The sequence below is a fragment of the Microcebus murinus genome, chromosome 11 (genome assembly GCF_040939455.1).
Source record: "Microcebus murinus isolate Inina chromosome 11, M.murinus_Inina_mat1.0, whole genome shotgun sequence".
Classification (NCBI taxonomy): Eukaryota; Metazoa; Chordata; class Mammalia; order Primates; family Cheirogaleidae; genus Microcebus; species Microcebus murinus.
The window spans coordinates 91,648,625-91,673,459 of NC_134114.1; the positions used below are offsets into that span (position 1 = coordinate 91,648,625).

At 34.6% G+C, this 24,835-nt stretch overlaps 1 protein-coding gene across 3 annotated transcripts in view; it reads left to right on the plus strand.

Moving 5' to 3' along the window:
* Positions 1–24,835, plus strand: part of PRR16 (proline rich 16) — a 285,594-nt gene that overhangs the window by 180,282 nt on the left and 80,477 nt on the right. For 2 of the 3 annotated variants that reach the window (XM_012766096.3, XM_012766098.3), the window contains exon 2: positions 1,128–22,442. In XM_012766096.3, the coding sequence (XP_012621550.1) occupies positions 1,128–1,883 (756 nt within the window). In that variant the 3' untranslated portion in view covers positions 1,884–22,442. Of the gene's footprint in view, positions 1–1,127; positions 22,443–24,835 lie in introns of those variants that run through there. The other variant, XR_012921726.1, reaches the window with a different exon arrangement.

The following is a 24,835-nucleotide window of genomic DNA, read 5'->3' on the forward strand; positions in this document are numbered from 1 at the left end:
ATATCCTGTCTTTACCTCCTCTCTCCTTAACTTTGGTTCAGACCTGCATCATGGTCTGATCGCTCTGCCAGCCTTAACCTGTTGTCTGCCTGGTGCCTGTAGCGGGCCCTGAGTGGTTGTGATTTCCTGCCACTCCCCTAGAGATAGCAGACACCTTCTTTTCATTAGCACAGGGTCCTGGGCCCAAACTAATTTTCTGTCCTTTTTCTCAAGGTCAGACAGCTTTTGCTTCTGTGCTTTCCCAGAAGCAAAGGATGTAAAACTTCTGTGTCTTAGAAGTTGGAGGGTTTCTTTCTCCTCAGCCAGTGCTCAAGGCTTCTACTTTGTAAGCGAGAAGGGTCCAAGAAGGGGATTGGGTTTTGTGGCTGTGTGCCCAAGAGGGGCTCTTTCCAGTTTCTCTCTTCCCTCAAACCTTCACATAAGAAACTCATGGACAGGAGGCGATGAGTGAGAATAGATGACATTGTGTGTGGGGCCCCAGGGATTCTAAACAGTCATGATAGCACATGTTCAGCCTTTAATTAGTCTTCAAAGTTTGAGCTGTTTTCTTTACTCACTTTGATGGCTGTTGCCTCTTTTTCCTGTGATTTTCCAAAAGTCAAACAGTTGACGTGTCCTGCCTATCCTTAGAGGGCTTGAAACTCTGGACAGTGTAGTTCACGTGGTTACCTTGTGATCCCGGTTCTCTAATGGTCTCAAGAGAAATTATGACTTTTCAAGTTAATCTGGCTTTTTCTCATCTTCAGCTTGGAAGCAGTGCTGTTCTGTGGTCTTCCACATGCTAAGAAGAAGAGAGATCCCCTCTTATTTTGAAAAATCAGTTATATTCCTGCATCAGGTTTCATCTTTTATGGATATAGCAAAGTTGGAGATAGAATGTATGCATAAATGGTATATTACATTCTAGACATGTGAAATTATGTTGTCATAATTTCATACCAAGTTGGCAGTTTGTGCAGTGGTAGCTATTCTCTGAATATCTTGACTGAAAATGTTAAGCAGCAATGGAATGCACAGTCCAGTATCAAAGTTCCCATATTAGATTACAGCTAGGCAAAAAGAAATTGTTTCTAGTATATTCTGCTTTGGATCATTCTTCAACACAATTACCTTGTCCTTTCCACCAGGTGGTTGACCAGATTGATACACTGACCTCTGACCTACAGCTGGAGGATGAGATGACCGACAGCTCCAAAACGGACACGCTGAACAGTAGCTCAAGTGGCACCACAGCCTCCAGCCTGGAGAAGATCAAAGTGCAGGCTAATGCGCCGCTTATCAAACCCCCAGCACACCCGTCTGCTATCCTCACCGTCCTGAGAAAGCCAAACCCTCCACCACCTCCTCCACGGTTGACACCTGTGAAGTGTGAAGATTCCCAAAGGGTGGTGCCAACTGCCAATCCTGTAAAGACCAATGGCACCCTTCTGCGAAATGGAAGCTTACCAGGTGGACCTAACAAAATTCCAAACGGAGATGTCTGCTGCATACCCAATAGTAATCTGGACAAGGCTCCAGTGCAGCCTCTAATGCATAGACCTGAAAAAGACAGGTGTCCCCAGGCAGGGCCTCGAGAACGGGTTCGGTTTAATGAAAAAGTACAGTACCATGGCTATTGTCCTGACTGTGATACCCGGTATAACATAAAAAACAGGGAGGTCCACTTACACAACGAACCTATCCACCCACCAGGAAAAAATCCTCACCCAGGGCCTCTCCTCCCTCCTCCCCCCCACCTCCCTCCTTTCCCGCTGGAAAACGGGGGGCTGGGAATAAGCCACAGTAACAGCTTCCCCCCTCTCAGACCTGCAACTGTGCCTCCTCCCACTGCACCAAAACCACAGAAGACGATCTTGAGGAAATCGACCACCACAACAGTGTGATGTATGCCATTTAAAAATAACTTTTTGGTTTTTTTTTTTAATTTTCTATATTATAAACATAAAATAATAAGTAATGAGCACTTTCTACTCAAGCAATAAAAAGCCCAAACATATTAATTCTGCATTCAGCAAAGTGGCATAAAAATCACCTGGTAAGTATGCAGTCAGTGTGTATTGCTTATATCCTAGGTATGCGTTATTTTAAATGTCGTATCATCGAAAACCTCAGAGTAATGACAACATATGAAAACATTGTTTTTGCAATTCTGTGACAAACTGTGACCTGCAGATTTCAAATATTTTGATTTACTAGAAGAGATGGGATTTGATTCATTTTATTCATGACTAACTCATCTATGCATTAATAACATGTCATACTCTTTGATCTAATACTTTTTACTAAGAAATTTTAATACTGAAGGACTATTTTATTATTTTTTTCTAAAGATGTTTGTCACTAGTTTTTCATTATTAAATGCTGAGGACGATATAAAAAAGTTTATTTTCTATACTATACAATTATATGTTCAGCTACACATGTAATAAAATATTTTGGTCCTTGGAAATATCATTATGTCAATAAACAAAAGTAAATAATGACAAAAACCAAATGTTCCTCAGAATTAAAGTAGTGGTTCATTTACCCCATATTAGTATCAGTCAAAATGAGTAGCAAATGTGACAGATTTTAGAGAAGATTATAGTGAGTGTATGTCAGACTTTTCTAAATTAAATATCATATTCCATGTCATAAATAGAAGTTTACACATTGCATATTATACCTCTCCATTTGGAACTTCAAGAACCCTCTGTTCAAACTCCCTATGTGAGGCCAAGCCCTTTAGCCCTTCGCACTCAGCCTTCTTCCAGAACAGACTAAATTTGGGGCTGTAGGATGTTTTGCCTCCTGCATCAACAAGCTCTCTGCCTCCCTGAGTGAACCCGCATTTATAGGAGGATTATAGGGGAAAATACAGGTGCTTCTGGTAATTGGATGCGTTCAGCATTGGCCTTAAGCTTTCTCCTCTCAGAGTTGAAAGAAGTCATGTTTCTTTGCTGTTCTAGAGAAGAGAAGGAATCTTTTCGTTCTAACATCAAATAAAAGTCCTTCTCTTCAGTCATATTTGCCAACTTAGAAAATTACCCACCCATGGGCCAAGTTCAGTTCCCAACCGCATTGATTAGAACTGAGGAGATGTTTGCTCTGGAGCTAGAAATGAGTTTATCTACCCTGGAGTCATGATGAGGACAGGTTCCTGAACAAAATTGGTCCATTAAGTGGTAAGGACAGAGGTAGTCATCTGTGGTGGAAATTTGTTTACTGTGCAACTTGATAAAGAGTACAACAATCTATTTGAATATATATGGCTTTTGGTCTCTAAACTTTTTTTTTTTTTTTTTTTTTTTGCTGCTTCAGGGAGGTAGTCTTCAATTATTTAATATATTCCTTTGTTGCCTTTTTCAGGCTATATCATCGTAATTTGAAATGCTGTTTTTAAATATTTTCCTATTAAAAATGAGAATGTATTTTAGTCAGAATACAGAAAGAAAAATGACTTTATTTTTGAAGCAATGATCAAATGAATGAAAATCAGAGAATATTATGTTAAACATTTACTCTGTGTGCTTTTTCTTCTGTATGTGTTGGACATGAAAATAATGCAAGCAAAATAATTCAACTTTTCAGAAAGTTACAAAACATAAGAACAAAAATCAAGAAAGGCCATAGTCTGAAATTTATTAACTGTATCATCAGTATGTTTAATAGAATATGAGCCAGGTAAATAAATAATTGACTTGTTGAATACCAAAATTATGTGTTCTTAACTTTGTAATACATTTGTAGTTTTGATATAAATAAACCCAGGGTTTCGTTATCTTTCTAGATTTAAACAATTACATCTTTTCACATGTCCATTAAATGTTAGACCATTCAAGATTACAAACTATCATAGAAGACATGAAGTTTTCTCCTTTGAATCCATCTCTCTTCTTCAGCCGGTTACTGTAACCTAATAATCACCATATAGTTTGTGGCTTTGACCCTTGTTGATGTCTAGGAACCAAGCTGGATATCAAGATAGAGCTTTCTAACAATCACACATCATCCACAGAGCACATAACTTGCTTGCAATAAAACAATTTGAATAATGAATCATTCAAGATGGTTGAATAAAGACATTAAGTCAGATGACTAGAAACAACCTCAGAGGTTCAAATCCGTCTCTTTTCCTCAGAGTATAGACAAAACTTCCCCATGATTGACCATATTTTTCTCTGTGATTAGTGACATATGTCAAAAGTATGCCTGTTTTTATTCAACACATTAGTAAGTAACTATTGGCCTGGAAAACTGAGTTAAATCTCAACCATGAAATGTTATAGTTATTGACATTACTCTCTTATTATGGTTTATTTATTTATAATCAACATTAAATGTTAGATTACAACAATATGGACTTTCTTTTGAGTTTATTTACTATATGTTGTTTTATTTTTCATTAATGTACAGAATATATTGTATCAATATGTTTTCTTGCCCAACTGATAATTTTGCAACATTCACTAGAACTTAGTTATTTCTTTACATATATATAAACTTGTAAAATATAGATATGGATTAACAGGGCATCATTTTATTTTCCTGGAAACTTGCAAATAAAGTGTCATAAGTGGAAGCATAGTTTTAGTCAGTCAACATTGCTCTCAAAATTTAAATTTTGAAATACAATCTCTTCACATTATCCATTAAATCATTATAAGACATTGTATATGTTTCCTGTTCCCGAAGATTTGAAACAGAAATGCTTTTCTCAAATTCTTAAAGGAAACTGATTTTTTAAAACAGTATGGATGGGAACATTTTTATTTACACACAGCATGTACCACAGGGCCAGCATTCATACTCCTTTGAAGGTGGTATTCCCACAAAATGTAAAATGGTAATATACTAATTATAACAATAGCCATTCCAAATGTAAAAATAGAATATGTTTCAAAAGATATGGTACTCATTAATTAAATTGGAATAGAAAAGATTTTTGTCTTTTTACTTCAGACAAAGATTGTCCCAGTTGTAGAGGTCATTGATGAAAGGCAAAAATAAAATGAAAATTGACCAACGTTCTCTTCCTTTGCCCAACTGTTATAGCAGTTATAAAAGGAAATAAAACTGATATTTTTTAGGTCATGCTTAAGCTAAATATAGCTAACATTAAGCCAAGAAGGGACCATGAATATGTTCACTCTCTTATTCAACTTCTGTTTTATCTTGGACTTTCAGCTCTATCAAACAACTGCCAATTTTATTCTCCAAATGCTCAAATATATCAAATACTTATTCTTTCCATTACCTCAGGAGACTTCACTCCCGTAGATCCCCATTCTTCTGCTGTGCAGGGACTCTTAATTCTGATTTCCTTATTAGATTTCTATTGCCTCGTCTCAAAAAAGATTAACAATAAATAAATAAATAAATAAATCTTTATAAAAATACTAGGGCATGCAAAAAGAGAAATTCCCCACTCTTACAATTTGATAGTATTATATTCATAATCTCCCCTCGTTAGCGCAATAATATCGGGAAAATGAATGTACAATTAGCTGAAGTGGTTTAATTAACCTAAAAATCTTGTGTTTAAATTATAACTGTATCCGAATTATTAAATGAATCAAGGAAAAAGGCACAGTATTATGTGGCTTTCTCTGGACAGATCAGTAGTTACTTTTAGCATGACTAGAGTAGCAGCTACAGATAGTCTGTGAAACTGTAAAAATCCTTTTATCTACAGGTTCTAATTATAGCTTTTTTGGGTGCTACATGAAGGAAAGTCTGAGAAGTTCTGCATATAATTGCACCAGGAATAGTGTAATCAAGTGATGAATCACTGCCTTGACTGAATTTTTTTTTCCCCATGGAATATATGTGACAATGCAATGCCAAGTCTTGTAATTATCTTGAAGATTTCTCTTCTAAATCTCTGTTGGTGGCACATTTTGGTATAATGTATGCTCTAAATTGTCACGAAAGATTACATTGTACTCTATTTTGATAAAGTATTGATGATTACTAAGTGAGGTAATAATTGCTGTTGCTCTCTTTATGAGCAATAGGGTTCTATAAAAAGCCATGTTAGAAAATTAGGTAAAGTGTACAGCATCTGACAATTACTAGACATTGTCACAAAACCACACGACATTTTTTGGGGTCAATGTGCAACTATGACACTGTAATTATGTTTTTAGTGTAAGCATTTGCAGTTTTAAATTTTTTCAAGTTGCATGATTCTGAAATAATGAGACATGTGATGCTATGATTAGTGCACACAGCAGTGTTGAACATAAAACCGCAGTTAGCCGCATGTGAGTGGAGCAGCAATGATGTAGGTGTCATTTCATTTGAAGAACTTGGATTTATTATTATTCTAGTCTTTTGGGGGAAAAAAACTAAAGTGGAATGTAAAGAACATAAAGTCATCTTTATGTCAAAGATTATGAAGAGATAATAAAGAACATTCTTTCTTTAAATACAGTTAAATCAACATGGGATATAAAATTGTGTGAAGGCCAAAGTAAAATAATAAGGAAATACTGCTTATAATTGATAACTTCTAAACTCATCAAAGATAGAGAGACTAATACAGTAACTTCTCTCTGAAACTTTACCTGTCTGTAAGACTAAAGATAAAATATATATTATTATCTAGATTTACAAGCAGAGAAATCCAGGACCTCATTTTTAGTATTTTGCCAAAATAGGTCCCTTAGTAAGTATTGGGCTGGCATTTTAGTGTTGGTATGACTCACCATGCTTTCTCTCCACAACATCAGCATTTAATTATGTTCCTCACACCTCTGAACTTTACAAATCTTTCCTTTATTCTGAGCAGTTATTTTGACGCTTGAAAGGGGTTACCTAATGTTGTTTTGACATTCTTAATGTGTTTGATCTTTGCAGAATATGAAAGGGATTTCAGGCAATTTAGCTGCCTTCTAAAATGAATGAGCTGCTGAATGATGCAAGCTTGATTTTCTCATGTGTAATACCAGTGGCTTCGCCTTTCAGATTTTTTTCCTCTAAGTTCAAAGACTATTATTTGGATCTTTTTCCTAAGAAGTTCTGGTTCCACAGAATTATGCCATTAACCCTGAATGTGTCAGTATCATCCACTCGTATTTCACTTGTGAATTACATCTATTTAACATTGACCCCCTAGAGCTGAAATAGCAAAAGTTCCGCTCTGTGGGACACCAGTGCATTCAAGCTCTCCCTAATAAGAGTATTTGTATCCTTTTGTTATTAGACTACAGATATGATTTTCCACTATTTGTTAATGTAATCGTCAATCCTGCTAACTACCAAAGGGAATTTGAAACCAGCTAAATAAAACAATGCGCTCCTCGGGTAGGTAAGGGTTCGTGGTGGCGAGACATATCTAACCCTTTTAAAGGTGTTATGACAAAGATTATGAAGAGATAATAAAGCATTTTGCACGTATTATTTTCCCTCACAACATTATTTTTCCTTCATAACAATTTGATGTCCTAGACACCATTATTACCCACATTTTACATGTGAGAAAACTATGGCACTGGAAATTGGCTGCCGGAGATCTTAGAGCCAGTGAGTGGTCAAGCTGGCATGAAGGCAGGAAGTCTGTGTCCACAGTCCATATTCTTCACCGCCTTTCAGAACCACCTGAAGCATGGATCCTGCATTGTATACAGGCAATCTGTAGAGGTGAAAGTCGTCATTTTCTGGAACTTACCTGAGAAAGTGTTGGAAAATATAAGAGAAAAATAATTATATTTTTGTATTATTCAAGATAGACTAGTCCCCATGCTGTGGTAGCAAATACCCCCGTTATCTCAGAGGCATCCAAGTTATTTTTTGCTCACTCAGAGTTCACCCTGGGTCTGGGAGACTCTTTCAAACAGAAGTCCCTTAAGCAGTCATTCAGCAGTACAGGCTATGTTGATCCTGTGGATTCAACATCCTCTTCAAGAATCACCACAAGAGAGGAAAGGGCAACTGGAGAATCTCACTGGTGTTTTTACCTCAGCCCCTGCATGATTCATTGGTCAAAACTAGTCACATGACTTACCCATAGTCCCCATGTGCCCAGAGAGGGAAGGAGATCTGCGTAGAGCTGAAACCAAGTCATACCTCACAATTGTTTCCAAAGGGGTAATTTTTGGTGTCTGAATAATTTGAATATTTTATAGATTTTTGTAGACTTTCATTCCTTTTCATATTACCTGATATCCATTTAACCTCACCATAAATTAGGATGCCATCTTATTTTAAGCAAAGGTAGAAAAGAAAAGAATCAAACAGCAGTCCTGCTAAACAGTGGGGAGAATTGACAACATTTACAATGAAGAAGGTTGGATTTTATTACAGTCTTTAGCTATCATATTTGAATTCTATCTCACCAACCTACATTTTTTAATTAAACATTTTAGAACTGCATACTACATTTTCATTTGGCAAATTTCCAAATACAGAATGTTTTAATAAATTAGGTTACTATATGAAGAATTATCCTCTTAAGAATACATAATATAATTTGAAGATACATATATTTACCCAGAATCATCAAAGATAAATGATGTCCTACCACAGAAATTTGTCACCCATAATGTAAATTATGAGTCTCAATTTTCCCAATCCTAAGTGTTCTTAGTCAATTTCTTAACAGCTCTGTGGGTTGCTTTAAAATGAAGATAATGGTGGCACTCTTTCTACATAATGGGGCTACTGAGTCATTATGTATGTATTCTGGGCTCACCTGGGCTACTCCATCACAATGTAAGAGCCAAGGAGAGTAATGTCAACAGAAAGATGCTGCCATTACAAAAATTCCATATGAATTTCTAAGATTACAAGCTTCAGCTCTTTCCTAAGAATGCTGAAATGTAAAATGAATGAGGCAACCTGGATATGCAACTTCAGTATTCTACAAGTCTGCAGGCTTCAGAGATACTGAACAGACAGAATCGCCAAATTATTCTACCTCATTCTTTGCATGTGTCAGAACACCTCCCAAACTCTTATAACAACCCCTATATTGGAGCCAACTAGACTATATTTGGCCTTATAGCTAATTACCGTTTACTTGATATTTCGTTTTGAATGTCATTGTTATTTGTTTGGGGTAAAAGCTCTTCTGCTTACACAGAGTGGCTTATACACATGTTCAGCTCAGTCTTATCTTCTGTTCCATTTATTTACACAACTCCAACCCTTTCCCAGCTCATGTCTCTCTTGCAGTCACAAAAATAGAAATAATGTACATTTTCCTTGCTTTCTTTTATTAAGATCTTGATACTGTACTTTTTGCTCAAATTTCATGGTTTTATACTTTTTATTCCTACATATTTATTTGTATATAATTATCTGTCCCTCATCACTACCTAGTTTGCTAACATTTTCCCACATTCCTCCTCCGAAAAGGTATCGCCTGCCAACTTGTTGTTATAAACCTCTAATTATTTAATGAATGTGAAAGTACTTTACCAACAGTAAAACCTGGAAGAAATACAAATCATTCTTATGAATTTGTGATATTTCTTGCCTATTTACACATGTTACTTGTTAATATGGTGGATTATTTTATATTTGTCTAGGTTGATGCTAATGATATTTTATTCACACCATTTGTAAAGTAAGTATTTACTTGGATGTTTTTGTAGTTAATAGTATTAGGTAAGCCTAATGATTTTTTTTTATTTTAGCACATTATGGGGGTACAAGTGTTAAGGTTACATATATTGCCCATGCCGCCCTCCCCTCCAGTAAGAACTTCGAGCATGTCCATCCCCCAGACGTTGCACATCTTACTCGTTGTGGTTGTATATAAACTTTGCTGGTTCATACGTAGAAGTCTCATTTTTTATTTATTACATTTTGTGAATTAGCAAGTCGGAAAATGAAGATGATATCTAAGATTACTGCAACAAAAAACACATTTTATCAAGCTGTCTTGACAAGTGTAGCTTAGTTTAATTACTTATGATGTGATAATTACATATGTAAAGGACATATTTATTTAAAGTATAATTTGTCAAATTAATTATGTTCTAATACTACTAGTTAGCTATAAATCTTCTAAAAACATTTGTTCAAATAAGAGATTAAATCATCAGGCTTATACTGAACAAGAAAATGTTTATGAACGTGGTTAAAAACATTTATCATATTTTAGTGAGGTGCGTTTCAAAAGGACTGAAAACTGAAGTCCTATGATCATAGCGACTTATGGCTTAAGTATAAGGAAATTGAATATGGCCAATAAAAATCTAAAAATATCATCTGGACATATTATTTTCTACCAATTCAAACCAGCCTTTATGAGAAATAGAGTATTCAGATTTTTCTTTACTTCCTTTTAAAACTTCATAGTTGTATCAAATTATGACTGTATTTTTCTTGATATTTAAAATAAAGTCTAAAGTTCTGCTTTTTAACAGGTTTTGTTTTTTAAGTGGACTTACCATTTAGTAGAGAATTATTATTAAAAATATGTCCTCCATATGAATTCTCAATCATTTTCTGACTACCCAGACTCCAAATTTCAGCTATATTTAGCTTTTTTATCTCCCTTATTCCTTTTATCTAAATGATTTTAATTCCTTGCCAAGTCTTCCTTTGTAAAGTCATTCCTAATGACCCTCCTCAGAGAGGCTTTTATCCTCTTGCTTCTGAAAGTTGCATTTGCCACCTGCCTGGTTGCTTGACCGCTTGCCTGATTTTTCACTCCATTCTTCTGATATCCAACGGAGACATTTTCCTTTCACCATTCATCACAATCCAAAACATTTGATGGTAAGGATTATCTGCTATTTAAAATTCTTAACTCCGGGTTTGGCAGTTCTAACAAAAACCCTTCCACACCTAATTTAATAACCTCCTGATCTATGGAACCTAGTACTAAAAAGAATACTCCAGCCAAGGGGTGTAATTAGTGACCCCCTGACACAAGTTGCTTATTTTTGATTGCTGCACCTCCTCTTGGACTTGTGGCCCCAGCTTGATATAACTTCTCAGTGTTGTGGTTTTGTAAATCTTGCTCTGTAGATTGCCACTGTGTATCTTAATCTTTTCCTAACTTAAAAAATATGACAGTGGTAAAGTGGGTACAACAGAGGTAAAAATTCATAAAACAAAAGCTAAAAATATATATGGAAATAACCAACTAGTAATTAAATAAATGTAAGTTTTTAAAGTGTGTATCTTCTCTTATGTTAGTGATATTATTAAAGGCAGTGCCTACCATTTCTACTTTTACTAACAAAAAATCATAGGATATTAGAACTGAAGTAACTTAAAATAATTAAATTCAATCCCTTCATTTTATTGACCTCCTAGGAGGCTGAATAAATTTGTGAAAATTCATGCATAGAAATGTAAGTTTCCTCACTTGGTATAAAATTAATTCCTATTTACTTAAAGCAAGCAGTTCTCTGTAGAAGATGAATTGCGACATATCATTGTGTTAGAATTAAAATCGTAGCACAAAAGAGGAAATAAGGAAGATAATTCAGTTAATAATGTAAAGTTCTGTCACATATGCAGAAAGTGCCCAGCAAAAAGAACAAAAGGAAAGGAAAAATAATTAAAATTAAAAAATAAGTTCTCACCACAAAAATGTTATGTGAGCTAATACATATGTTAATTAGCTCAATATAACTATTCCACAATGTATACATATTTCAAAAAACCATGTATATAATAAATATATACAATTTTATGACATTTAAAACATAAATAAAAATGTTTTAAAAAGAAATAAGCAATTATAATCTTTTAATTATCAATTATAATCTTTTAATATAATCAATTACTATTTGACCTGAACACAAGGGAATAAAATGAATTATGCCCTTAAAATTAATGTATGAATGTTTAGCTATACTTTTTGCCACCCAGATTAAGATTATAGTATTGATTTCACTTGTTTTGCTTAAATTTGAAGATACACTCTACCTCGACTAACTTAATGTGGAGAAAAAGCTCCTTTTGCATATAGCTGATAAGAGGGATTTCGGAGAGGTCTGCTGTATAAATGTCCTCATGAATAAGGCTTTTACTTAGGTTTATATTTAGTCATTCAATTACATGCATTTAAGATCCATCTCATCCTAAATTCTCTCCAAATCACTATGGTGATGTAGATGGGACAAGAATGAGTACTCCCTGCTGGCAAGCATCTCGGTGTCAGATTCGAAGATAAAAATAAAAGAGGTAAATACAATTTGCAATTGGAATTGTACCGATGGCATTCTCCTTAAACTATCCTAACCCTGTCCACTTACTGGAATAAGCACACAAAAGGTATAGGAGTTTTCTTCCCAGTGAGAAAATTCTAATAGTTCTTGTATGGTTATGTTCATTTACATCAAGTTTATTTCCTAAGCCTAGCGAACTGAAGCCTCATGTTGTTTTATTCCCCGCAGAGTGCTATCATGTGGGCTGAATGCAGGCATTCTTTCTTTTGCATTTGATGAAATAACTTTAGTAAAGATCAGCTGCCATCTCAATATGTATTTGTTGACGGAATTCATAGAGTGAACAATCAGGTGAAAACGTGCTTTATTGATTACTTTTTCCCATTCTCATAGCTTTTGTCTATTGCTTTTACTTAATGTATTGTTCCTTGTAATGTCTGAGGAGAAGGAAGAGAGATTTGAAAAGACTATTTTTATGTCTGTGATTCTCTGTATAAGAGTTTTCTTATTGATAGTTAAAAAGTGTGACATTTACTTAGCTTACAGTTATAAAGGTTAGTCCTCAAATTTCCTAATCCATGAAATGAGGGAAGCTATTCTAGATTTCTTGTGACCTAAGGCCCATATAAATAGCCGCTACTTACTTGTTATACACTAATCCTTTAAAGAACAGGGAGATTGACTCGCATTTGGCAGTATACACTACTTCAAGGTATTTTAGGAGCTTTCTATAATGAGTTGCATACGATGATACAGCTGATCTTAGGTAGGCAAGCAGAATTGTGGGCTTCTCCCCGCCCTCCATTGTCAAAATTCAAACACAGAAGCTGATTTAAGAAGCATTTCTTTTAAGAGAACACAGACTCTTAGACTCCTTTCTAAACTCTATAGAGAAACCGTTTCTTAAAGAAGGTTATGAGAAACAAAAACTCTTGATGGTGGTGGAGAAGGATAACGCACGTTTTGTGCAGGGAGTGCTACGGAAAGCAGAGTTCCCATCCACTCTCCCATCTGAGAAGTGGGCTGGGTGGAGGTGGGGGAGAGAGAGTTTCTATGTGTGTGGGAAACTAACTCCATTGGCTTGAGGTTATTCTCTTCTTTCCTCTCCTTTCCTAGTGTAGGGATGTGTTGCAAACCTGAAAGAATGCAGGGTTTCTATAAAAGCGTGGTGCTGATTGCACCAAGGAGAACCCGATTTTATTTTCCAGATGGAGGGATGAACAAATCTAAGAATATATGTTCTAAAAATTCTTAGCATTTTATAGTATAGAACACCAATGTACTTGGGAATATTTTCTATCTCAAGAGCTATCTCTATGTCTTTGCCTTCTGATACCAATGTAGATCTCAGTCCTTTCTAAACGTCAGAATCACCTGGGAAGTTTTACACCCTAAGCTCCATCCTGGACAATTAAATCAGTATCACTTTATGGGTGGGCTCAGACATCAGTAGGTTTAAAATTACCCAGGTGATTATAATATATCAACAGGCTTAACAATCATTAACTAATACTATAAAGATAATGGTGCATCTGATATCATTTTATCCTAATTTCAGTAGCATAAAAATCAACACTTATTATACTTATTTACACTTTTTCACCATATGTGCAAGAGACAAAAATGTGCTCAGAAATCTACATTTAAAAAAAGTCTATGTACAGCATTAAACATTTTTATTTAATGTAATTAAATAGCAATAAAAAGTAATAAAAATAATAGCAATAAAAAGTAATTAATTTCTGACCTAGAGATCCACTTAAGGTTCAAATGGGGCATAGATAACTTCCATGTATTATCTTACCACTCCAAGTGTCTGTCATTCACTGGCTCAATGTCTATTCCAAAAAGAGGAAAGTAAAATTGGAAAATTAAATTGTTATAAAGAGCAAAAAATGAATTGCGTGCATTTTAAAAATATTGCTTAGTTATCAGTAACATACTTAGGTATCCAGTAACTACTGATTATGAATGTAGAATGTTATTTTAATTATATGAAAATGCTTCATTAAGAGCTCTTATTCTTATTTGCTGACAGTACAGTTAAAGAGTCAATTAAAATATTTGACCTTGTCAGAAATCTTATATTCCTCATGGCCTCCCTCAGATTCTACTTTCTGTAAGTTGTGTTGATAAATTAAACATACATATACTTTAATATTTTTCCTTTTGGTTTAAAAAAACTTAATGTATCTGTTTATCTTTTTAATTTTTATTCTAAGGAAGTACAAGTCAATTTCAGCATTCAGAAAAATGATATTATTCAAAGCCTCTTACAAATTATATTTGCTATTAATTACAGTGTTTTTCTTTATAATCATCTTATAGTTTCCCCACCAGTTTTAGAGAACTTCAAAATTTTTTATTCTTTTGTTTTTTACTCTGTAGCTATGAATATAAAAGTCCTTTTTTTTATTTCAGAACATGAGCTAACAATAATGATATAATAATCATTTGAATTTTGTATTTAATATTAAAGATAGCAATAGCTGTAAACAATTCACAGTGTTCTTCTCTAACCTTTTGGTAATTATTTGTAGAAATAAGTATTGTCAGTTAATAAACTTGAACTGGAGCCTGGAATAGGATGATGTGAATAGAAAAATATTGTAACACATGTTAACCTAAAAACAAATACCAAGTATTCCAACAGAGGAGGTCCTGGTATGTCATTGATTGCTTATTGCATAACAGAAAAGCCACTTTTGAAAAGACACTTTTATTCAAGAAATTACATTGCATTTTTCATCATTCTCTTTTAACAGCCATGTAGCAAAGTTCAGAGAAATGTAATCTAATTAAAATAGGTACAAAAATGGCTTCAAATGACCTTAGGAATGATCCCACTAAACAGTTAAAAGGGAAGAGACCATTATCATGTTCATGAAAATGACAGTGATTCGTATTTTATTTTTTATATTCAGCTACTTGGAAAAAGGGTTTCTTTGGTTTAACTCTGGAGTGCATTTAGACTAAAATGGACTTTGTGATTTTACTTTTGATACTTTCTAAGCATATCATCTCCATGCCTCTTAACATGATAATATTCATATTCTCACCTGATGGCATTATCAGTTCTTAACAAAGGAAACTTGCAGTTTGGCTTTAGGGACATAGTATTTGCCCTCTCTGCTGGAAATTTGTGTTTATTTGGGCTAGAGGCCTTGTGTCCTCTGGCCAGGACGCAGCTGTCAAAGCTCCCTCATTGTTATTGGCTCTAATGTGCAGATCATTCCAATTGACCCCATGGATGATGGAAATTTGTTGTTGAGTTCCTGTAGTCTGTTCATTCATAAAGAAAATAAAAGAAAATAAAAAACAAGGGATATTTTTAAAGTTGTTTAACTGCTATATCATGCCATATTATACCTGACTTTTGAAAAGAGATATTTGGGATTTTCAAGGATCTCTACTGAGAGAAGAATTCTGTGGTTTGAAAGAGAAGGGGATGGAGAAAAAAGTAACATTTACCAAGCAACTGTTATATGCAATGGTGAGTGTTTTACAAATGCTACTTTCATTCTTAAAACAACCTCTGTCAGAGAAAAATTGCAACTAGACAAGTTAAACTGGCAAGGAAGGGTTTATTCAAGGCTGTTGCAATAGAGGTTAAGACTAGTTCAATAAGACAGAAGGATTGAACTCAACTTTGCTAAGACAAAAGGCAGGCTGCATTTTCAGCACTGAGATGAGTTAGTGAAAAAGATATTGGGGTGGGGGAGGGGGAGGTTGATCAATGTGATTAGGTCACTGTGTTTGCTAATTGGTGCTTATCAAATAGTCTCCTACCCTCCCATAGAGACTGGAAGTGGGGATGGGGCGCTATAATCTTTGATGATTTTGGCTCCCAGGTCAAGAGAGACCTTTTGGATTGTAAAACTGCCAAGAGGCTAGGATAAAATTTACATCTTAAAGGAGCAGACAAAATTTACAATTGAAAGTTCTCTAAAATAAATGCTCTAAGGAAAGGGAGGTAAGAGATTTATAGTATGAAAAAAAAAAATCTAAAGTTTAGAGGTGCTTAGGGGAATTTAAAGGCCTTCTTGTTCTTCCTTAGGTAAATGTTTACTCCCCTTGTTACTTACTAAGAAATTAAGGCTTGGAGAGGTTACTTTTGCTTGCCCTAGCCTCCCAGCTGTTAAGTGACAGTAAGGACTTGAGCATAATTCTGATCTGCTCCAATGCCTGTGTCCTTCGCAATATACCTCAGCCTCATAAAAATACTGGGTGAGAGGAGAATTCTGGCCTACATAGGAGGAATTGCCTATGTGGGATCCTTAAATATTTTTCTAAAGCTCTTCCAGATCCTTTAAGAAAAGAAAACTTCTCTGTAAAGTTCTATTCATTTAAAACTATTATGTGACACATTTTTCTATAGTTTTCAACAATCTGAGTATTTCACTGACTTAAAAACAGATGCAACTTTAGGGCAGGAAGAGCCATCTAATCTGCCTGCCTGTTATGCGTCTTATTTCCAATAAAGCTTTTTTACAAACTGCAAGTGATTCTCTTAGGATATTTGTGAAATGACTCTAGAAAATTTTTGTTTATCCTCTTCAATGAAGAGGATAAATTTGTTTTTAGGACTCAAGAGGTAAGGCACTATTTTTGACAGGAGAAGAAGAAAAGAAGAAAAGTTAAAATATAATAATTTCACCTATTAATAAAAAGAGTTCCTTTCATTAAAACCTTGAGAGAACCCAAGGTATGAAAAAATGTCAGGGACTTTGAAGGACAAGGGGCAATTCTGTTGCATATGAGAATTAGTCTCAGCAGCTGGCCAGGCTTCCTGGGCTCAGATCCAGGTGGTGGCCTAGGAACTGATGGCCCAATGAGACAAAAGTCTTACCCCCGACTGGTTACTATTTGGTTTTTAGCTTCTAAGAAGGAAAAAAAAAAAAGTATAAATTTCTCTGCACAGAATCAGCGTCTATGAAAATATTTAATACTTTTTGCTTTACTAATTTGTCTTGCTTTTTAATTTTTCAAATGATAACTAATTTCCCAGTGTTTCCCATGACAGCAAAGACACCCTTCACCTCCCAGTTAAATCACCTCTCGAATTTAGTAACCGCCAGGTTACACCTTCACTTTTCCCAGTCATGCATTTACTATTAAAAACAGTAGTCATCGTGGTTCATTATTCCTTGCTTTTAATCTTAGGATAAATGAAAGACAAAAAGCTTTTTGGTAATGGATTTATGAAAAGCTTAGAAAATTCAAATCAACTTCTCTAGTTATGGCTAGCAGTTATTTTACTCAGCTTTTCAATAGAATAGTGATTGCTCGCTTTTATTCTCTCTTGTAATAGCAGTAATGAGCTCCTTGTTGGATTTTAATATTCAGGAAATGATTTCCTTAGGATACCTCACATGAAATTATCTTAAAATATCTTTACTTGAATATGTCACTGTTCAGGTAAACTTCAGATAAGAAAATTTGAAAATATTACTATTGTTAAGGAAATAAAAAAGGAAAATGTAAAGCAGACACTTGTAATTTTATGAAGTACGAGAGTAATTATCAAGTACTGTAAACACTATGAAAAAAATTACTGTATTATTAAGCATGTCTGTTTCAGAACCTAACCTTAGAGCCAAAAGGAGACTACAATTAAACTAGATATGCACGCACAGCTTCAGTTTTTAAAGAGTTTGGGAAAATAGGAAGCAAAATCGAAGAAAGTGCCTAATCATTATAAAATACATTAATTCTAAATTAGCATTTGGTTATAAAGGTATGCCCAGGCCATTCTTAACCGATCATCTGCAAATGATGCCAATAATTGCAGGAACATGTTTTCAAGGAAGAATTTTATTGTTTGTTCAAAAATATCTCCTGAATTTATCTTTACTCTTTGGCACACTTTTTAAAAAACTCCTTATAACTACATGTAATCTTACATATGATGGCCTCTTTCTGGAAAAAGTTATACTGAGAAGAAACAATTTTTATTGACATGAAAAACCCACATAAAACCCCTTGGTCTTTGTATGATATTTCAAAACCAGACGATGGCTTGATTTACACAGCATTCATTTTGGCGATGATTTGTTTTTAAATTCACAGTGGCCTGTTACGAGTTGATATATTTAAGGGTTTCTCATTTATAAAATGTTTGTAGTTCCTGAAACAAATACCAATTTAGAAATATCACAGCTATCTTGAAGTAAGGGTGCTGTTTCTTCTGTAATTATGGTTTCTGAATTTTACAGCTCTATCCAGACACAGCCCTACATGTTATGAGGTCTTCCCAGGGAAGTTCTTCCAATCACTATTTTGAAATGAACCTTAACATTTACATTTCCCTGTACAGCTTTATTCTTTTAAGTAATTCCTTCAAATGGACTACAACATTTTTAAATTTTCAAGAAGAATGAGCTTTACAAAAGTGAATAGACTGCAACTTGAGGCATTGTAGAGAGCCTGGAATACTGGGATATCACTTATTTGGGCACCCAGCTCAAATTCATTCTCACTCCAGATTCCAGGTAGTTTTGAACTTTCCTGGTAAAGTTACAGGAAGTCTCAAAGGTGAGGATTTCCACTAGACACAATTGTTAAACAAGACTCAGTATTGTCGTGACTCTTAGAAGGCATAGAAATAGGGGTGTTAGAATTTAGAAATTATTTAGACCAAATTGTCCATTAAACATGAATAACTGAGATCCTGAGAAACAGAGAATTTTTTCTAAGGTCTTCAGATATCCTGTGGCTACAGGCACCCAGGAAACTTACCTCTGTCTAGGTCAAGTATTCCATTGCACTGTACCATCTTTTCCCGATTACCCCAAATGTGGAAAGTAGGTTAGCTATGGACTTTGGTGTAAGGGAAATGTATCAGAGGCCAGTATAGAAGTGATCTGACTTACTCATTGCTGGCCCAATGCAAAGTAAAGGCAAGTTAAATTTCTTTTTCATTTCCCAGTGTGTCAATGGATGATTGCACAGAGAATCAAAAACTTAATTGCAATCAGAGAACAAGCTTATAATGAAAAAGAAGTCATTTTTGTTTAGCATGAAAACAATAGAGGTGAGCCAAGCCTTTAAAGACACTCATTGACACAGGAACTCTTACCTTTAAAGCCCTTTCCCATGGGGCATCACAAGTTGTTAAAATATTCTTTTTCCTGCATTAAATAGAATTTGTTTGCAGTTAATTCTTTAGATGGGATTTTAGCATTCCTTTCTGAAATTATTTGACTAAAACTGACTTGTTTTATTGACAATCGTCTATAATGTCTCTATAATTATATATGCTTCATTACCAGAAGTACATGGGACTTTTGGCCAAGTGAGAACAATTTTTACAAATTCAATAAATTGTATACAAGTACTAAATAAAGATACTGAAGATAGTATAATGATACATTTTCTAAACATACAATTAAGTTTATTAACATTATTTTTCAAAGTTTACTTTTTAAATTTTTTGCATACATATTCAGGGGTATATAAATTTTGATACAAGCATACAATGTGCAATGATCAAATCTGGGTAATTGAGATATCCATCATCTCAAACATTTATCATTTTTTTGTGTTGGGAACATTCCAGATTTTGTCTTCTAGCTACTTTGAAATGCATAATAAATTACTGTCAATTATAGTCACTCTATCTTTTTCTTGAATACTGGAAATTATTCCTACTATCTAACTATATTTTTTATGAATTAAACAAACCCTCTTCATCGCCCCTCATCCTCCCTCTCCCAAACTCTGATAATGACCATTCTATTTACTACCTCCATGAGATCAATTTGAAGCTCCCACATATGAATGAGAACATGTGGTATTTATCTTTCTCTTCCTGGCTTGTATTACTTAACATGATGACCTCCAGTTCCATCCATGTTGCTGCAAATGGCAACATTTCTTTTTTTTTTATGATCAAATAATATTACATGGTGTATAAATATTACATTATTTATCTATTTGTCAATTAATGGACACAAGTTGACTCCTTATCTTGGCTATTGTGAATAATGCTGCAATACACATAAGCTTGTAGATATATCCCTTCAATATATTGATTTCCTTTCTTTTTCATATACACCCAGCAGTAGGATTACTGAATCATATAACAGTTCCATTTGTATTTTTTGAGGCACCTCCATACTGTTTTTCACTGTGGCTATTCTAATTTACATTCCCACCAACAGAGTATGAGCATTCCCTTTTCTCTGTGTCCTTACCAGCATTTTCTATTTTCTGTTTTGGTGATAGTAGCCGTTTTAATTGGAGTGATATGATATCTCATTGTGGTTTTCATGTACATTTCCTTAATGAATAGTGACATTCAGCACAGTAAATAGAACTACAATTGCACAATCAGAACACAGAACTTATAAGATTTTTTTTAATTTATAATTTTAGGGGCAGGGAAGGAGTTTCTAAAAATTATTGTTGGTTTCTGAAAATCTAATAGACTCTGGTTACTCTGCCCATAATATCCATGGAAAAAATACTCATAATGGGGGCATATGACCAGCGGGAAAATGTATAGATATCCTAAAAGCATTAAAGTTAAAACTATTTCAAAATACTTAGCACAGCTGAACTACCATGTCCATGGTAGCTAGCACACCTCACTCCAAACACACTCTTTCCCATTATGAGTACAGATGTCTTCATAGCACTTATTACTACCATATCTACTGCTGCTTTAAGAAGTTTTTGCGAAATTACTGGCTTAAAGGAACACAAATTCATTATCTTATTGGTCTAGTACACAGAAGACTGAAATGGGTTTCGCTTGCCTAAAACCAAGGAGTTGGCAAGGTTGTGCTTATTTCTGGAAGTTTGGAAGAGAATCCATTCCTTTTCCTTTTCTAGCTTCTAGGAGCAGCCTCCATTACTTGGCTCATGGCCCCTTCTTGCATCTTCAAAGCCAGCAATGGCTGGTTGACTCTTTCTCACCTTGCATCACTCAGATTCTGGCTCCTCTGCCTTCTCTTCAACATTTAAAGTTCTCTTGTGATTACACTGGGCACACATGGATAATCCAGAATAAATTACTCATCTCAAGGTCAGTAGATTAGCAACTTTTCTTCCCTATGCAATCTTAAATCTCCTTTACCATATAGTGACTTACTTACAGATTCTGGAGATTGGGATGTGGATATCTTTGGGGAGCCATTTTTCTGCCTACCATAACTATAATTACTTCAGTTATTTGTTTACTTGTTTTTGTCTGTTTCCTCTCATTAGAATATAGACTCATTGGAGAGTAGTAATCATGTCTACCTCTTTCATTGCCAGTGATCAAATATTGGTCAAATGAAGATTAAATAAATGAATACAAATATGCGATGGTTTTAGCGTACCTAGTTAATACTATCCATCTATGCTGATTATGTTGAGACTCATTTGAGATTTATACAAAGGTCCAGCAGAAAGATGTCAGTATGTCAGTTTTATTATTGACAAAGCCTATATTGAAGATCTGGGCCATATAGTCCTACAGATATATCTCTCTTGCATTAGACACATTTAACCAGATTTGAAGGTACCTGAGGGCCCAGGCCTGCTTCTACTACAGATGCAATCTGTGTAATGAAAAGGAACTATTCCATGAAATAGTCCATGATCTATGAAGTGGAGAGGGCTGAGCCAAGCATAATCATGACTTCTTCCAAATTCATCAACCAGCTAGCTTACACTTCTCTTTACAGGGAAGGGGGAGGGGTTTGCAGAGAGAACCCAAAAGTGTTACTCTATGGAGCCCCTCTCGTTTGAGATGAGAGGAAAGGCAGTTTCCTTCCTCATTTCCCCACCTAGAAGGTTCTGTGTTCTAAATTATTAAGTTAGCCTTATTCCATCATGTGTGCATTCTTTTTTCCCTACTTACTGGCAAGCTTCTGATTCTATGTTGTTGATATTCCATAGATCACTAATGGCTGGGCTACTTTCAAACTAGTTTTAAACATTGTATAAATTTAAGAAATACAACATGATGTTTTGGTATACATATACTTAATTAAATGATTACTACAAGTTAACAATTTTACCTATGCATCACCTTTCATAGTTTCCTCTTTGTTTGTGATAGAAACACCTAAAATCTACTCCCTTAGCAAATTTTCCATATATAGTATTATTAACTATCATGCTCCAGTTGTACATTCGATCTCTAGACTTATTACTCCTACATAAATGCAAGTTTTCACCCTTTGACCTACTTCCACCCATTTATTCCCCCTCCCCAACCCTGGTAACCACTCATCTATTTATTTATATATATTTAACTTTTTAAAATATCCTACAAAAAAGCGAGACCATAACCAGCAAAGAAAATAATCAACAAAATGAAAAAGGTAACCTATGGATTGGGAGAAAATAGTCGGTAACCATATATCTGATAAGGGGTTAATATCCAAAATATATAAGGAATTCACACAACTTGTAGCAAAAATAAAAGAAAAATTTTAAAAAAGTAACCCAATTTAGGAATGGGCAAAAGATGTGAATTGACATTTTTCCAAAGAAGACATATAAATAGCCAACAGATATTTGAAAAGATACTTCACATCACTAATCATCACTAATATTAAGGGAAATGCAAACTAAAACTACAGTGAGATATCACTTTACATGTATTAACGTGGCTATTATCAGAAAGTCAATTGATAACAAGTGTTGGTGAGGATGTAAAAGAGAGAGGCTCTTGTACATGGTTGGTGGAAATATAAATCAGTACAGCTGCTGTGGAAAACAGTAAGGAGGTTTCTCAAAAAATTAAAAATAGAACTATTATATGATCTAGAAATCCTTTTCTGGATATATACTCCAAAGAAATAAATCAGTACCTTAAAGAGATATTTGCAGTACCATCTTCACTGAAGCATTGCTCACAACAGCCAAGACATAAAAACAACGTGTGTTCATGGACAGGTGAATGGATAAATAAATTGTGAGATATAAAACATACATACACACACAAACAAAAGAATTCAGTCTTAAAAAAGGAGATACGGCCATGTGTGAAATATGGATGAACTCAGAGCACAAAATGCTAAGTGAAGTAAGCCAGACACGGAAAAAAAAAAATGTTGCATAATTTTACTTATATATAGAATCTTTTTTTATACTCTTGAAAATACATTCTTGTAACCTACTTACATAAATGTAGCATACTATATCTATAATCTGTGTGTAGTCAAGGTTTTTAACTTTCCTTTAGTGGGCTAGAAAAAGAATGTTCTGACCAATCTAGAAATGCATTCTAGTATACAGAGGAATTATTTTTTTCTAATATAAACAACCATATTAAAGATAAAATGACAGCATTATTATCTTGATCTTTGTACTTCTCCATTTTAAAAGTGGTAAAATAAAACTTACATGTGATAAATGGAAATTCAAAAGAAATAGTCATGAAAGTAAACAGACAACCTACAGAATGGGAGAAAATTTTTGCATCCTATGCATCCGATAAGGGACTGATAACTAGAATATACTTAGAACTCACGAAAATCAGGAAGAAAAAATCAAATAACCCCATTAAAAAGTGGGCAAAGGACTTGAACAGAAACTTTTCTAAAGAAGACAGAAGAATGGCCAACAAACATATGAAAAAATGCTCAACATCTCTAATCATCAGGGAAATGCAAATCAAAACCACAATGAGATATCACTTAACCCCAGTGAGAATGGCCTTTATCAAAAAATCTCCAAACAATAAATGCTGGCGTGGTTGCGGAGAGAGAGGAACACTCCTACACTGCTGGTGGGACTGCAAACTAGTTCAACCTCTGTGGAAAGCAATATGGAGATACCTTAAAGCGATACAAGTGAATCTACCATTTGATCCAGCAATCCCATTGCTGGGCATCTACCCAAATGATCCAATGACACTCTACAAAAAAGACATCTGCACTTGAATGTTCATAGCAGCACAATTCATAATTGCAAGGCTGTGGAAACAGCCCAAGTGCCCATCAATCAAAGAATGGATTAATAAAATGTGGTATATGTATACCATGGAGTACTATTCAGCTCTAAGAAACAATGGTGATATAGCACATCTTATATTTTCCTGGTTAGAGCTGGAACCCATACTACTAAGTGAAGTATCCCAAGAATGGAGAAACAAGCAAATTCTCCAGCAAACTGGTATTAACTGAGTAGCACCTAAGTAGACACATAGGTACTACAGTAATAGGGTATTGGGCAGGTGGGAGGGGGGCGAGTATATACATACATAATGAGTGAGATGTGCACCATCTGGGGGATGGTCATGATGGAGACTCAGACTTTTGGGGGGAGGGGGGAAATGGGCATTTATTGAAACCTTAAAATCTGTACCCCCATAATATGCCAAAAAAAAAAACATGTAATAAAATCATTTATATTATGGATGAAGAACTTGAGTCCAAACAGCAGTACGTAGCTTGGCCAAATTTCCATAGCTCCTAGGTTATGTCAGAGCTAGACCCTAAGCTTTCTACTCAATAGTTTTTCCTCTTTGCCTGTTTGTTTTATAATACATCTTTTTTTCATGTGATATAATTTTCAGAGTAATAATTGGTTGAGTTCTTGAGATATAAATACTACAAAAATTGTTTGCAGAATATAAGTATATACTACTACAATTAATAAGCAGTGATATATTTAGAGTGTTATAAAGGAGTTTGAATGCACCTTGATTTTCATAAGCAATCTTTTTCGAAACGGTTCTCCTATGTCAAAGCCCAGATTATATTAGAAAACTGCTCTCTAGC